Below are 15,414 nucleotides of genomic sequence, written 5' to 3'. Positions count from 1 at the left end.
TGTACATATTTTTGTCTTGAACTTTCATTATTTCAAATGTGTTCTTTATACCGTTTATATTCTTTGTATTAGTGGTTGTAATTGTACTGAAAGCTGTACATCACATGTCAAACTTAAGGCCAGGGGGCCTGATACATCATTTTTTTGGTGGCCCAACTCAAGCGAAAAAAGTTGTTTCTTGCTAAATGGATTTGTTCTTTTCATTTTGGCAGAAAATCAGACCAAAAAATTGTGCAATTTTCTGCACTCTCTCACTTTACATATGACAAGCATTTCTTTCCACCAAATCCCTTCGTAACGTAATTTGAACAATCACACTTATATTTGGTTGTCAATATTTTTCAAGATTCCTGATTTTAAATTCAATTCGTTAAGATGTAGATAGAAGAAGAAGTGCCTTTCGGCTTTAAAATGAAATGCAGGGACAATTGTACATCTAAGGTGGAGGGCAATCTACATTTATATGATTCCACAGTCATAACGCTGATGTGGGCCGCAACGAAAAGTTTGAGTTTTTGACCCCCCACATCATGTATCGGATATTTTGATTAACACTTATCACCATGATGCAATACAAAGAACACAATAATAAACACATTGTTAAATGGTTTCACTTCATGGCGGCACTGGACAATCATACAAACCTCGTACATTTTCTTTTTTTTTTTTATAAAACAATGGCAAATGTAAACTAAGCATTTCGTTTCAGTTGTTATATGAATCCGTTGAATCACATTCAACTATGAGGGAAAGGCACAATCGTTGACATGTATTGTGCAGGTGTACCTAATGGTGTGGTTCACGTGACGTCATGCAAATTCGGTTAATGTACTGGAGCTGATCGTAATTCAGCACGCAAGCAGCGGAGCCGTTTGCATCCGTCATAGGCGGTCCAGTTCGGGCGGGTTGGGCGCAACCAAGCGGCGTCGTCAGCATCACCGCGGATCCGCCAATCGGAGCTCAACTCGGGGCAGATTAACCCGCGGAGCGCCACCCCAGAAACAAGGCTCGCGTCCGGAGCAGATGGGAAACCTTTATCACATCGAGCCACATATTTGAGTTGTCATCGGCAAACGTAAACGAGCAGGAGATGGACGCTGGCTCGACCACAGGGGACAGCACGGATGCCATAGTGATGGAGGATTCTTCTCCAGAAGGAAGAGACACCCTGGATGCTTATCATAGGTGGGTTCGTGTGGAGTAATTGCTTCATTATTTCAAGAAATCCGCTTGCTGTGAACAATTCAAGTAGGCTGCCGCGACCGCTTCTATTGTTTTACCACGCTGGACACTTAATTAGGTACACCTACACAGTCATCCAACAGAGAGAACACATTTTGCCTTTACAAAAATACGACTCAAAAAAGGTATTTATTCAACCGTATTTTTTATGTTATTATTAAATGGGTTTTTTTTTTTTTGCACTGGTGTGCAACTGCACAATATTCCACCCCTCTCAACCGAATTATTAGGAACACCTCTGATGTTGTGTCGTTAATCCAATAGGGTCCAATACGACACCTCACAAATTATGCATGTGACAAAGTCAGTTACGCAGCCTTCCATTTTTTATACCGCTTATCCAGTTCATGGGAGCTGGAGCCTATACCCGCTGACTTCGTCTGAGAGATGGGATACACCCCCGGACTGGTCGCCCATCAATCCCAGTGCACCTATAGAGACAGACAACCATTTCACTAAATGGGAACTGAACCCACACTGTCTGCACAGACGTCTGGCGAGTGAACCACTACATCATCAGTGACTCAGTTATGCATATTCGATGTTCCCTTGCCATATCGCGGTTCACTTATCACGGATTCAGTGCATTGCAGATTTCCCCCCCCCCCGTCATAGTGATCTTAATTCGCCATATCACGGGATATTTAGGGTATGCTCTAATTTTTTTTTGCAGCTTCCTAGCCTAAAACAAAACTGTACAATGACAAAAGACAAATTCATTCAAACATACTACAAGGAATAAAATGTCCATAGTGTACAGTACACCTGTGCATTACTTTTTTGTTTAAGAGTTTAAAAGGCGTTTAAGATTATAGAAAATGTTTATGGGAGTATTGTAGAGGTTATTTGGCATGCGGGGAAGATTATTAAGAGTCTGGGGAGGTTCATAGAGCTTTAAAATATGCAGAAATAATGCCCAAAAATGTGGTCACTACTTCATAGATTTCACCTATTGCGGGGACCTAACTCTAATAATAACCTTATTTCTATTTATTCCCCCAAAAATTTCTCAGCGTGAAACGACAACAGGTTAATTGTAACTTCTGCCATCTAGTGGAAGAGCATTTAATTGTTGAGCCTGTCACTGTGTGTCGCTAATAAATAATAAAGACATTAATAGTAGTAAATAATTTTCGGACCAATGAAGTGAAATGAAATAATTTCCTGTGGGACATTTAATGTTCTCTTAAGGCACTGTGGTTGGGAATCACTGTTTTAAAGAATAATGGAGACTCCCGGTGCCTTGTGATTGTAGTCTGAAGTCAGCTGGGATAGGCCCCAGCTCCCAACAACTCTGAACAGGACAAATGGTATTAAAACAAATAAAATAAAATGGAAAGAATAATGGAAGAAAGACCATGCATTTGGTGATTTACCATCAAATAAACTATTTTCTGCTTTACTGTAATACCAACATAAATGCAGAGAAATGCCACATTTATCTTGCCTGATAACGTCTGATATACAATCTTAGAAGGCTTGCAAAACTGCAGTGTGGAGAAAGCTGTTGCAAAACTATTCCTTTCTGATCAAACACACAAATTTGCAACATCTGGGAATGGTGTACCTAATAAATCAGAACTGTTAAAACTGTAAAACTTTGTTTTATTGTGTATTCTAGCATGTTTTGATGTGGAATTGCGCTTGCTTGGTGTCAGGGTGCAATAAGAATTTACATTCGTCGCACAGGGTGAAAACTGGCTGACACCGCCATGGATTATTTTTGTACTCGTCGGCTGAAATATTGATGAGTTGCGCAAATTGCTCGCCTCGTACGCGCGTGTGCTCATGACTACATCTTTGCATAACCGCAAAAATAAGACGCCAGTTAGTAAGCATCGAACAATGATTTAGTAATGCAGTGACTAGGTGGAGACGACAGACTTATTTTATTCGTTTGTGCCATGTTACAGGTTAATGTAATACCAACAACTAAAACCACTGCGACGGCACACTCCTCAATCACTGTCCCTTATTAGGAGACGCGCATTAAACAGTGTGAGGTCATTTGCCTATGTTGATTTACTGCGTCGCCATAGTGACAAGACAGGAAGTGCGGTCGCATCTAGTCCACTGTGGAAAAACAAGCATGTGTTACACAGGCAGCAAACATCATTTCAAACCCATCTTCTGACCCATCTTCTGACAACATTACTCTTAAAAATAAATGGCTTAAAAGATGATTTTACTTTTAAAAAAATAATAAAAATAAACATTTTAAAAAGCTATTTAATTTACTCATTCACTGCCAGCCTTCCCAGTTAACATGGATACTTGACTTCTAAAGGCGTCAATGGCAGTGAATGTTATTAATAGCCACTCAATAAAGTAAAGACTTACACACGCAAATACCCCCCAAATTTAGCTCCTCCCCAAAATAAAAGGATCTCTAAGTCGAGATGCATCACTTCAACATACTTCCTTGACACCAATTACTGCTTTCCTATTAGCCAGGGCTTTGGCACCATCTTGTGGTATTTTTTTGCAGGGCAGTCTTAGATCCCGGCCTCTCTCTCTATACAGTAAGAACAATAAGAAAATAATGCAGCCTGGTGATGTTTGTGTTCAGTAGTTAGATCAATGGAGGAGAGACAACCCAAGCAATCATTGTTGCCATCCATAAGAGCTTCAGCTCCATGGATACACAAGCATGTGAAGTACTCCATATAAATATAGCACAACATTTGACACTGCATGAGAAACATCTACTCAAGCTTTTACCTCCCATTTTTCTACTTTCTTCTTTAGTTGATTCTATCCCACATTAGTGCTGCTCATAATTATAGGGGGAATATACGAGGTAAAAGCAAGCCAGGAATAAAGTAGTTAAGTTTTGGAAATGTTTTCACTTTTTTCCATTCCTCCCGTGACTCGTCCTCCGCAGTGGGATCCCGGTGCTGTCGCTGTGCCCTCCCGACAGCGTGTATCCGGAACAGACCAATCTGAATGCCATCCAAGCTGAGCGGGAGCTGTGTGACAGCTGCAGCAGCCTCGACGGACGCGCTTCATCCACTCAGCTTTATCACCAAGTATGTATACAATTTTAGGATATACACTACAATCATGCATGCATGAGCTTACCGAGTCAACTGGTAAAATTCTATGGTCCCAAGGATTTATTTTTGTAGTGGACAATAAGATGGGCTTGCATGAGAAATTTCAAGACTGGCTCATGTATGAAGGCGCTTGGGCAGTGAAATTGGTTATTTTCATTTTCTACAGTAATAACAGTGCCACCATCAGGTGAAATTCTATGGTCCAAAAGAGTTTTGGACTTGAGTGACTCAGTTTAATAAAAGCACTACCATCTCGTAAAATTCTATGGTACATTCCCCCCCCCCCCCCCCCTCCCCCATACAAATGAGGTGTGCTTGTGTGAGACATTTCAAGTTAATCACACTCATGGCCTGTCAATTTCGAAACGGCCAATTCTAATAACAGCGTCACAATCTAATGCTCCATAATATAGTTCTGGAATACAAAGAGCTGGGCTTGATTGAGAATTTTAAAGTCAGTCACACTTATGGAGTGAGGGGCTTGGTCTGTCAACAGTAACTCCAGCTCCAGAGCAGCGCCAAAAGTACCATGCAGGTGTACCTAATGTTATCAGCGTATTGGTGCATATGATGATACCGATTACACCAGTCCTATGCATCCAAACCCTGCATTTAGGTTCCCCAGGATCAAGCTCAGCTCCATAAATGCCCCCACTGCAGCCCCTACAGTGCTCTCAAGGCAAACGCGTGCTGCGGGCAGAACAGCACCGGCGGCCCTCACGCCGAGCAAGGTGTGATGGTCCAAGTGGGCCGCAGCTGTAGTTCTAGCCATCAGACGTCTCACCAGCACCGTGCGGCGAGGTGTGACTGGCTGCACGGATCCAGTGAAGGCGGCACGCAGAAATCCACGCAGCGGCACGTGGTCACAGTCGGGTGTGTTTTCTGACTTTAATTCTATTTGTAAGGAGCGATTATTATAATATCTGTTGTCATTGACAGGGATGGAGGACTCTACTGCTTTGTGAGAATGTAAGAACACCCCCCCACAACTACTGCATGTCCCACTTACTGTACTAGGCAGGTCATTAAGTACACTTGCAAGGTCAAATCAAATGATAATTTGTGGTAGTTTACGGTTTTTCGTCAAAAAGCAGCCGTGCCTCTAATAAAGTGTTTCCCCACCTTTATTGAGCCAAGACATATTTTACATTCAAAAAAAATCTCAGGCACACCAAACAAAAACATCACAAAATGTATTCATACCTCAACATGTAAAACTTGGGCCTGTTTAATTAAACAAAAATGTATAACTGTATTTGATTGCATGAATTTCAACAGGTGGATACACAGGTTAATTGTATCTTCTGCTGTCGAGTGGAAGATCCTTTAATTGTTCTGCCTGTCACTATATGTCACTGGCATAGTTGGCCAAAAATATTTTATTTGTAGCAAATCATTTTTGGACCAATTAAGTGAAACTGGATAATTTCCTGCAGCACAGCTGACAATCTTTCACAGTGGTTTGGAATTACTGCTCCAATAGACACTGGGGGCCCAATTAGTTGCGTCATCAATATAAATGAGTCATATTTTCCGAAACAAAACAAACAAAAAAAAAAACAGTTTAAAGATGCTATTGTTCAGACACTGAGACATTAACAGATGAGTCCAGTTGAACTTGTCGCTCACCAGAACAGCACCCAGCAAAGCATATTAACAGTCTCTCAGGTGTATTTAAGTTTGGAGACTTTCCGCTTGAGCCATCCATCCAATTTTCCGTGCCTCTTATCCTCACTGTAAACCTTACAATGTGGAGACAGCCTATTAAACGATTAGGGCTCCAGCACACTGACGTGGTCATTCCACAATACTATGTCAGTTCATGCATATATATGCCTGTCTCTGCATTTATGCATAATCGTTTCTTTTGTGCGTTTGTTTTAAACTCCAGTTTCACATGACGCAGAATGTCATATTAATATTAACTCACAAATTTGTTTTCTCAAATACCTCCAATCGGCAACTGGGCAAATAAATGCCCCGAGCCAATTATTTGCAGAAATACAGTATCTTTGTAAATAAAGACCGTTTGATTAAGGTCTTGAATTGTGGTATCTCAATGTGCCTAATGAAGTGAGCGAGTGTCTTACGCTAATAAAATAGAAAAACAAACACTTACTTCTTCTTTTGCCGGTCTTCATTTGTACTTCCACTTGACAGTTACTCCCGGATGCTGGTGGACTACCCGTTAGAGGTTCTCCTGGGATGTGCCTTGCTTGTCCTCGGATGCTCTCTGGCTGGCCTCTTCATTGGGCCGCTGCCGGACTTCTCGGAGCCTCTGCTGGTAGGTCTGGCTGAGATTTTGAGCTCAAGAACTTTTGTAAGTCATGCAAAAAGACAAGCAGTGTATTAATCATGTTCAAATGAGACCAGTAGAAGACAATTGAGTTCAGGTTAGGGTGGTACAAGTTCAAGTATAGAGAGACAAAACTCGATTTATTCAATGTTAAATCGAAATTTTCCAACAGAAATAATTGAATTAGCCGAATTAATGTGTTACAGAGACAAACTGTCACCATCATAAAGCTTCGAGGCAATGTTTTACTTTCACATTTTAACATTCTCACTGTTACACAAGTGTAAAAAAGAAAACTATTGCTAATTTGTGCGAATGCAAAATTCAATTGCATACGCAGCCTTTGATGTCACGAATCACTAAACACAGCTTCCTTTGTAAAGTACGTTCCATTCTTCTTTTATTATTCTTAGCGCCGAGAGAGATTTGTATTGCTTTCTTAGCAATACTTGCACTATGTCGAAAAAAAACCCATTTCTTTGGGCATCACATTTTGTCATCACAGTACCCTTCTATTGTGGCATCAATAAATAAATACAATAAAATAAATAAAAAGGCAAAAGCAAAACACTTTAGAAGCTGAAGCCAACAGAGATTTCCTGACGTCTGCATGACAGGCATTTGAAGTCCAGATCGAGCTTTTTCCTGGAAATTTTGGTTAAGCTTCAAATTGACGACATTAGGCTCATTCAAATTTAGCGGTTCCACTGCAACCAGAAAATGTCGGTTTCTTTCTGAAGTTCGTGTATTAATTTTCAAACAAAATTCTCACGAGGACAAGTTTCTTAAGGTTGCTCAGGCACAACCAGGGAACAATTTGAGTTTACAACAAAGCACACAGTCACAATTCAACTCGCTTTGAAATGGAAATACGACTCTTCCCGACCACCTCGGGTTGATTTTTTATTACTTTTTCCGTAATGACTTCAGTCTCATCTCCATCATTCTTCATAATGCTGCACTAAAATGGGATCAAATTACACTCCGTAATCTTGAAGAATTAAATTAAATAAATAAGTAAGGCATTCCCACAGGAGCCGAATTAATTATTGGGAACATTAAATGTCCTGCTCTTTGTGTCAGTTAAGGACAATCCATATCAAATTTAAGCTGAACTGACAACAGCTAGATGACTCCTACATAGAAATTGAGCTCTCGATTTGGGCACCAGCATCCACAGTCTTTTTGTTTGGATTTGTGTTCATGTGCATGTTGTTTCTTCAGGGCTTCAAGCCACGAGGGACAAATATCGGAGTTCGCCAATCCAGCTTGTCCAAGCTGCAGGAGAGCACTGGCCCAGGGAAACCATTCTCTCTTTTTCCACAGCAGCTCAGTAAAAGGTCAGTGAAGAATTTAGATGAAAGGCATGCTCTGGAGACAACAAGCTCTGCCCCACACAAACACATTTTCCATGATGGCAACAAATCCTCTCAGTACTGTGAAACAGTCTTAGGGCACTAGTCTTATTGTTCAATTACTTTCTTCACAGCAATCATCTTGACATGGTAAAGCAGTAAACAATAGGACAGATAGTCTCTTTGTTGCTTTCAGCAGTGGCGATGGCATCCACAACACCACTGGACTTCGATTAAAGAGGATGCTAGCCACTGACTCGACTTCAGAGTCATTCCTCTGCGACGCTCCTGGTGAGTCGGTCTTGATCACAACGTATCTATTTCCAATAGGGATGGACATTTGACAACATTTCCTCGACCAACTATGGGGAAAATTAACAATGACTTTTCATTTCGTAAGAAAAAAAGGACCGAGTTAGCAGCATCTCGGCTTCTTGCAGCCAAGTCGTTCTTTGCATTTTGCCTAAATTGCTTCAGACTTGAATAACCAACACTCAATTCCAGACGTATTCTTTAAGCTCCCTTAACCAATTTTCATGCCCATATATAATGTCATTATATTACTATTGTACACGTGTGACAATATGTTTGTTATTGTGGGTGTATTTGTAAAATATTGAGCGGTTTTGGGGTGTTTGAAGTCGGAAGGGGTGTTTTGCGGTTCTGCCGTTTCAAAGGTGACAGGTTTTTGTCTTAGAGCAGGTGTGTCAAACATTTTTGTCACGGGCCACTTTCTAGTTACGGTTTCCCTCAGAGGGCTGCCATGATGACTGTGAAACCATATCATTGTTTCATCGTCTCATCATATTAGTACGTAACAAATGGATGGATAGTTTTGAAATTCGCAATCAAGGATAATAGTTCATTCAACTACTGTTCAAGTGACTTTAAAAAGGGTTTTGGTAACAAAAATGCTTAAATATGACAATTTAAAATTTCGGTCGAGATTTTAGCAAGAATCATGGAAGTTGATGCACATGATTTGCTTTTGCGGGCCACATAAAATGATGTGGCGGGCCAGATCTGGCCCCCGGGCCTTGAGTTTGACATTTTTTGATCGAATCCCTGAAATACAGAATTGTTTTAAGTGCAAGAGTAAAAGGATGATTCACAGGTTGCCATATTGTATGTTGCGTCCATCTGTCTCGCCCTTGCAGGCCAGCATTTGGCGCAGCTGGTGTTCCGCTCAGAAAGCTCAGCCAGTCTCTGGAGCCTAAAAGCCATCCATGCCATGTGCGAGATGGAGCAATCCAGGGTATGGATCTGATCGAGCCATGTTTCAAATCTTTGGGAACACTGGCTCCTATGAAACCTAATTGGTTAATTCGTTGCGGGACGTTTTCCAAAACACCTCCCTTGTTTGTCTCAGATACGCTCCCAGGCTCAGTTCCAGGATGTGTGCCAGCAGCACGTGAGAGGCGAGGCTGAGGCGGCATCCAGAAGCGGCTGCTGTCCCAGCTGGTCCCTGGGAAATTACTTAGCCGCCCTCACTAATGCCTCCTGCTGCCGAGGCCTAACCTCACACCAGGTAGCAAACACACACTGGGATCCAAAAAAGGTCCCTTTGTACCAGTAATTCTTTTTTGCCAAATTTGAAAGCCGTTTAACGTTTCATTTATTCTTCATCGCAGATCTCTGAGGCGCTTAAGCTTCTCCGGAGGTGTGCGCCTTACTACTATGATGGACACCTAGTGGAGACCTGTTTTCCGAGCCACAAATATAGCAGCTGCTCTTCTGTCCCATCACGCTGCAAACAGTCCCGCATAGTGTTCCAAATCCTGCACTTCCTGGTTGATAAAGATTTCCTAGGCCCGCAGACGGCAGAGTATCAGATCCCGACCCTCAAGTACAGTCTTCTGTTTCTACCGGTGGATAAGGGGGAACGCATGATGGAGATCTACATGAGCAGTCTAAAGGGCAGAGATCTGACGTATAAGAATACGACTATCACTGGCATGGACCTCGGAATCAAGCAGACACTGTTTAAGTATTATCTAGCAAGAGACTCAGTGTTCCCCATCCTTGCAATCATTTGTCTTCTTATCACAATGGCTCTCTATCTGCACTCTCTCTTCATGGTGGCATTATCTGTGGTAGCAATTAGCGGGTCCCTCCTTACTTCCTATTTCCTCTATAAAGTAGCATTTCGCCTGACTTTCTTCCCGCTGGTTAACCTTTCGGCAGCGCTTATACTCCTGGGAAGTTGCTCCAATCAAGTTTTTATCTTTGCAGACTTCTGGAATATGCAGCTGTCCCAGAAGCCCTCAGCATCCCTAGAGAAGAGAGTTCACAGGGTTTTGCAGGAAATGGGCTATTTGATTTTAGCTTCGGGATTGACCTCGAGCGCAGCGTTTTGCTCCGGTTATCTTAGCAGCATCACGGCTATTAGATGCTTTGCCGTTTATCTCGGAACCGCCTCATTCATCAGTTCCCTCATGGCGCTCGTGTGGCTGCCATGCTCTTTCATCTTGCGTGAACGTTACATGGGAGCATCCTCCGCATCCGCTTCGCCACAGGGGTGGAAGCCCTGTTGTGCCAAAAACCCAGACGGATTCTGGGATGCAAGCTCACGCAAGAGGTGCCTTTTCACATTTGGGCAGAAGCTGAGTGAAGTAAGACGAGGCCTCACCGACACGTCCAATTTAGTGTTCCTCAAAATCCTGCCTTGCGGAGTGGTGAAGTTCCGATACATCTGGGTGTGCTCCTTTGCCGTGCTGGCTGCGGGTGGCACGTACATGTCCTGCTTTGATCCCGGAATGAAGCTGCCTACTCTAGACACCACAATCGCTCAGCTTTTCCGCTCCAGTCACCCGTTTGAGAGATATGACGCTGAATATCGTCACATGTTTATGTTTGAGAGAGAGATGAGTGGCGAGGATAGGCCTGTAACATTGATGCTTGTTTGGGGCATCAAACCGACCGATAACGGAAATCACTTTAACCCAAAAAGCAATGGTTCTTTGGTTCTTGATCCTGACTTTACAATGAGTGAACCTGGTGCTCAGGTTTGGTTGAGGGATCTGTGTGGACATGTGCAAAACCAAAGCTTTTACTCTGCACCTTCCCTTCAGGACAGTGACGCAATGACAGATAATGTCTGCTTTGTGGAGCAGCTATTACACTGGGTCTCTTTCAGAAGGTGTTCAGAGAGTGACGACACACTCCATATTTGCTGTAACAATGTCTCTTTTCCCTTCCCTCCTCGTGTTTTTGAGGACTGCCTGAGAATGATGCTGGCAGAGAGGTCCGCCAAGGGACGTTTGACACATGGCGGCGGCGCGTACTTCCAGCCAGATGGCCGGATTGCCGCCCTCGTGCTAGCATTCAACACCACATACCGCTACAGCTTCAACTTCAGCCAAACAAATGTTTTCTACAGAGAAATCCTGGAGTGGTTTAACAAAGAAATTTCGGGAGCACCGCCAGGGTTGGAAAACGGCTGGTTCATCAGCCAGCTGTCTCTTTTTGACCTACAACAAGCCTTAAGCTCAGAGATGTTGGTGGTAGCTGGCACTTCAGTGTCTCTAACATTTGCTTTTCTGCTCTTAACCACCTGGAATATTCCGTTAAGCGTATACGGAACTGTGGCTGTAGGTGGCAGCGTGTTTGTCACCGTCGGACTCCTGATTCTCCTGGAGTGGCAGCTGAGTGGCATCGAGGCTCTTTTCATCTCATCTGCAGCCGGGTTATCGGTTGAATTTGTAGCCAACTATTGCATTTCCTATTGTTTTGCACCTCATTTAGACCAAATAGGGAGAGTAGCACATTCCACTAAGAGGATGGGATGTCCTGTAGCAATAGTTTCTGGTGCGTTTTTCTGCACCGGGATCATCATGCTGCCTTCGACGGTCCTGCTCTTCAGGAAATTGGGAATTTTCTTGTTTCTGGTGAAATGTGTAGCATGTGGATTTGCAACCTTCTTTTTCCAGTCACTGTGCTGCTTTTTTGGTCCTCGGAAAAATTGTGGGAGGGTTGCGCTCCCGTGTTTGTCAGAGCCGTCCGGCGAGATGCTGTCATCTTGCTCAGGAGCAGAACCGAGCCCCTTGTCCACTAATGGGGCCTTAGGAAGAGCTAGAGCGAAGAAGACTTATGACAAAGACACAGGTGGCTACCTCTACGCAAACGAACAGAGGCTGAAACAGACGGGAACAGGAGGCGGGGTCAGGGGGCCAGAGCAGTACGAGCTGCAGCCTTTGGCCTATCGACTGAGTGACAGCTTTGAGAACAGCACCTGTACCAGTAAGCTGTCTAATAGGCCGTCTGTGCTCTCTGATGAGATAGATTACTATGGGAGGGATGCATCCTTGGACGGGGAATGTGGGGAGATATGTAGTCGCCGAGCGCCTCCAGCTCTGCAGACCTCATCTCCGTACAAAGAGAACCCAACACGAGCTGTAGACCTGACAAAAGACGACATGATCAGTGGCAAGAGGCTTTGTAAAACCTGCCAATATCGTTCTAATAGGGTGCTGCAGTGGACCAATAAAACAATGTCATCGTCATCAAGCATGGATGAAACTGTAAGGGGCCACGCATTTGAGACCACTGACCAACCATGTCTGTGCACAGAGGAGCAAACCACAGAGGAAAGACTTCTCCGGCCCTCCTCGCAGTCTGCGAGCTCCTGCGACTTTTTGGATGACTCTAACGAAACATGTTTGAGTGACATTGAACCGGGGCCTTCAAATGCCAATCGAAGCGATGGAGAAGCTCAGTTACAACCGGGACACCTGAACGGGAAGAGAGACACTCTGCGTCTCTCACTTAGAGAGACAGTTTATGAGCTATGTAGTAAAGGTCGTAGCAGTCAGACTGAGGAAATTGTCATTTTACCCAACAGTAAACCAGACCTTCCGGATATTTGGATCAAGAGAGATGCACAACGAGATGATACGCTTTAAGCAGAACACTGTGCAGGAATAGACTTAATCAGTGGCTTCATGCAAGTATATGGACAATAGCTCATTAGACCAAGAAAAACATGCTGGTCTAATGACAAAAGCATGAACCTTAATAGTTGCAGGAAACATTCAAATCAATCAGTAGGACAACTGATCAACTTAAGTGTGATCAAGTACTGCAAAACCATTGGTCTGCACCTGCACACTGTACCACTGGCCTCTTAAACCTCCAACTCTCACAGGATGCAAAGGTTTTACCTCAAATTGCATTGAAATAGAACAATAGTGACTTTCTTCCTAAATTAATGCTCATAAAACATGCACTAAGTTGGGTCAAGTCATCAGAATTTCACGAAACAACCTACAAAACAATATCAGAGAACGCATCAGAGGGAACACTGAGACAAACCAAACCATCGTAGACACTGTACGCTAAAGATACTGACTGTCAAATTGAAGGACGGTTGAAGTAAAGAATCTGAATAATTTTACACTTGTAGTGACACCTTTGGTCAATGGAGAGCGCTCCTGCGCAGCAAAATCAACCAATGTATTCACATCTACATATTGTAACACTTTTTATAGTTTAAGGTTAAAGATCTGTCTAGCTTGTCAAAATTGGGACAAAACTGTCAAAACTTTGAGACTGATTCAAACTGGCAAGCAACTGTGAGGGTCCTAACGCATTAGCTTGAGTTGCTTCTATTGGACCACAATGTTCGTCCCTTGTGGCCATTGAGGAAGCCAACGGTTAAGTGTGTGTTATTTGTAGTGTCCAAATTTGTAAGCATATAGTGTTTCACAGTGAAAATCAATGCAGTCTATACTTGTGCCGTTACCTGCAAGTTTACATAAGGGAGCGTTTCAGTGCGGAATAATCAAGCATCCGTAAAAGTGTGTTTGAGTTTTGATAACGAAGCGAGTAATTTGCTGACTATTCCAACACTGTTTGAAGAGGTAATTATCTTTGGAACAGAAATGCTTCATCTATACCCAAACTCCAACCATATCCATTTTGTCTTTCATTACAAAACAAAGACATGAACAAAATGTGCCAAATGTCTTGACTTTTATATGCAAAAAAGTACCCGTGTATGTGTGGTAAATGGAAATGTTCATATTATTGTGATGTCGTACTGACTACGAAACTGAAAGTGTTTTGAGGTTCAGAAAATTGTCTCATGAGAAGTGTCATTGCTACCGCATCGTGACAATTCTTTAATGAGCCTTCACGACTTAATCGCACTTGTCGTAGAATCATTTATTGCAGGCTTTTGAAGTGAAGAAAAAAAAAATCAGGTCGCTTTCTTCGTTTACAGGACTCGAAATAGTTCAATTTTTCCAGTCAGCTGAAATTAAACATTTCCCTGCAGACTGACTTGTATTTGCTATCTTGTCGAAAGCTACTTTGCGATTTCGTATCCTTAAATTAAAAGCATTAAAGGAAAGACAAACTCATTCTCTCCCCACTGTCCGATTAAGTCCACTTTCAGGATTCATTATGACTATCAGATTCTGTAGCATGTACTGTTAAGTGTGTCGCTAAACAACCACTGAAAAGCTTGTTAATGCCGTGTTTTGAATCAGCATCGACATTGGCTGACTGTGAAGACAGGAGCTGGTCGTGCATGCTTGTTTTAAGTAATCGAGTGTCAACAACCTTGGATCATGAATGTAATATTTTAAAGAACGTGAAATAGCGGTATATTTTAGCTCATCAAAACTGGGTGGCTAAATTAGCCATTAAAAAAAATGAAATGCAAATGGCGAACAGTTCATTTGATCTTGATACACATTGTTACAAGCTGGTAACAAGAACGACTTGTGTGTACTGTATCATATTTGTCCGTCATAGGAAACCATTTCCATTTAGACGCATCCAAGCAAACGTTCCACACAACACAAGACGCCCGAAACATTTCTGGTGCTAAAGTTGCGTCAATATCACTATAAAGTGCCTTTGGTGCCCTCATAGGACTCACCCAGTTATCATGAAAATGTAGCAGAATAATGCAACTCTAAAGTCTTATTATAAGTGGCAAACATTTGCAATGATAAGTCTCTTGCTAAGTGTAGGTCCACCATTGTGCTCATTAAATGCTAACACTACATGAAAGTGTCAACCCTGCCATTGTCCACCCTGCCAGCAAGCTAACATACTTTTTTGTTTGCATGTACATTGTCTGCTTGCTGCTAATTTATTAAGATAAAATGTAGGTGCTTTACCAGTACGCATTTCTAAGAACGTAACATTTACTTACAATATACAATGGGTATAAAGTTAAATGAAAAATCTCAACTTTTTATTATTATTATTATTTTATTTTTTTTTTTTTATGTGAAATGGGACTGTCTCAAAGGCACCTGGTAGTATTAACGCAGCTGTCTAAAAAAATCGTTGTTTAGAAGGTGTTCTTTTAAAATACTGCTGTAAAACAGTTTAATTGCATTATGTGTTATGACTTGTATGCATTTACTTTTGCAAAGAAAATAATTCCATTCAAAAGAAAATAGGAACAAATATGGTTGTTAAAGGACAGCAAGACTATCTGAAAGGATGGCAT

At 42.3% G+C, this 15,414-nt stretch overlaps 1 protein-coding gene across 7 annotated transcripts; it reads left to right on the top strand.

Moving 5' to 3' along the window:
* The first annotated feature begins 901 nt into the window (after positions 1-901).
* On the top strand, positions 902-14,419 carry disp2 (dispatched RND transporter family member 2). 7 transcript variants are annotated; one of them, XM_061794590.1, is made up of 10 exons: positions 902-1,185; positions 4,127-4,271; positions 4,959-5,171; positions 5,238-5,267; positions 6,459-6,582; positions 7,819-7,934; positions 8,146-8,240; positions 9,107-9,204; positions 9,319-9,477; positions 9,581-14,419. In XM_061794590.1, exons 2-10 carry the CDS (start codon positions 4,189-4,191, stop codon positions 12,848-12,850), a joined length of 4,188 nt encoding a protein of 1,395 aa, XP_061650574.1. In that variant the 5' UTR covers positions 902-1,185; positions 4,127-4,188; the 3' UTR covers positions 12,851-14,419. The 7 variants fall into 7 exon arrangements, with proteins under 7 accessions (XP_061650574.1, XP_061650571.1, XP_061650570.1 ...); XM_061794587.1 differs by having other exon boundaries at positions 4,915-5,171; positions 8,149-8,240; XM_061794586.1 differs by having other exon boundaries at positions 4,915-5,171.
* The last annotated feature ends 995 nt before the right edge of the window (positions 14,420-15,414 follow it).

Source organism: Phyllopteryx taeniolatus, chromosome 13 (genome assembly GCF_024500385.1).
Source record: "Phyllopteryx taeniolatus isolate TA_2022b chromosome 13, UOR_Ptae_1.2, whole genome shotgun sequence".
In the NCBI taxonomy this organism is placed as follows: Eukaryota; Metazoa; Chordata; class Actinopteri; order Syngnathiformes; family Syngnathidae; genus Phyllopteryx; species Phyllopteryx taeniolatus.
The sequence above is the reverse complement of the archived record's forward strand: the minus strand, read 5'-3'. Positions and strand labels throughout refer to the sequence as shown.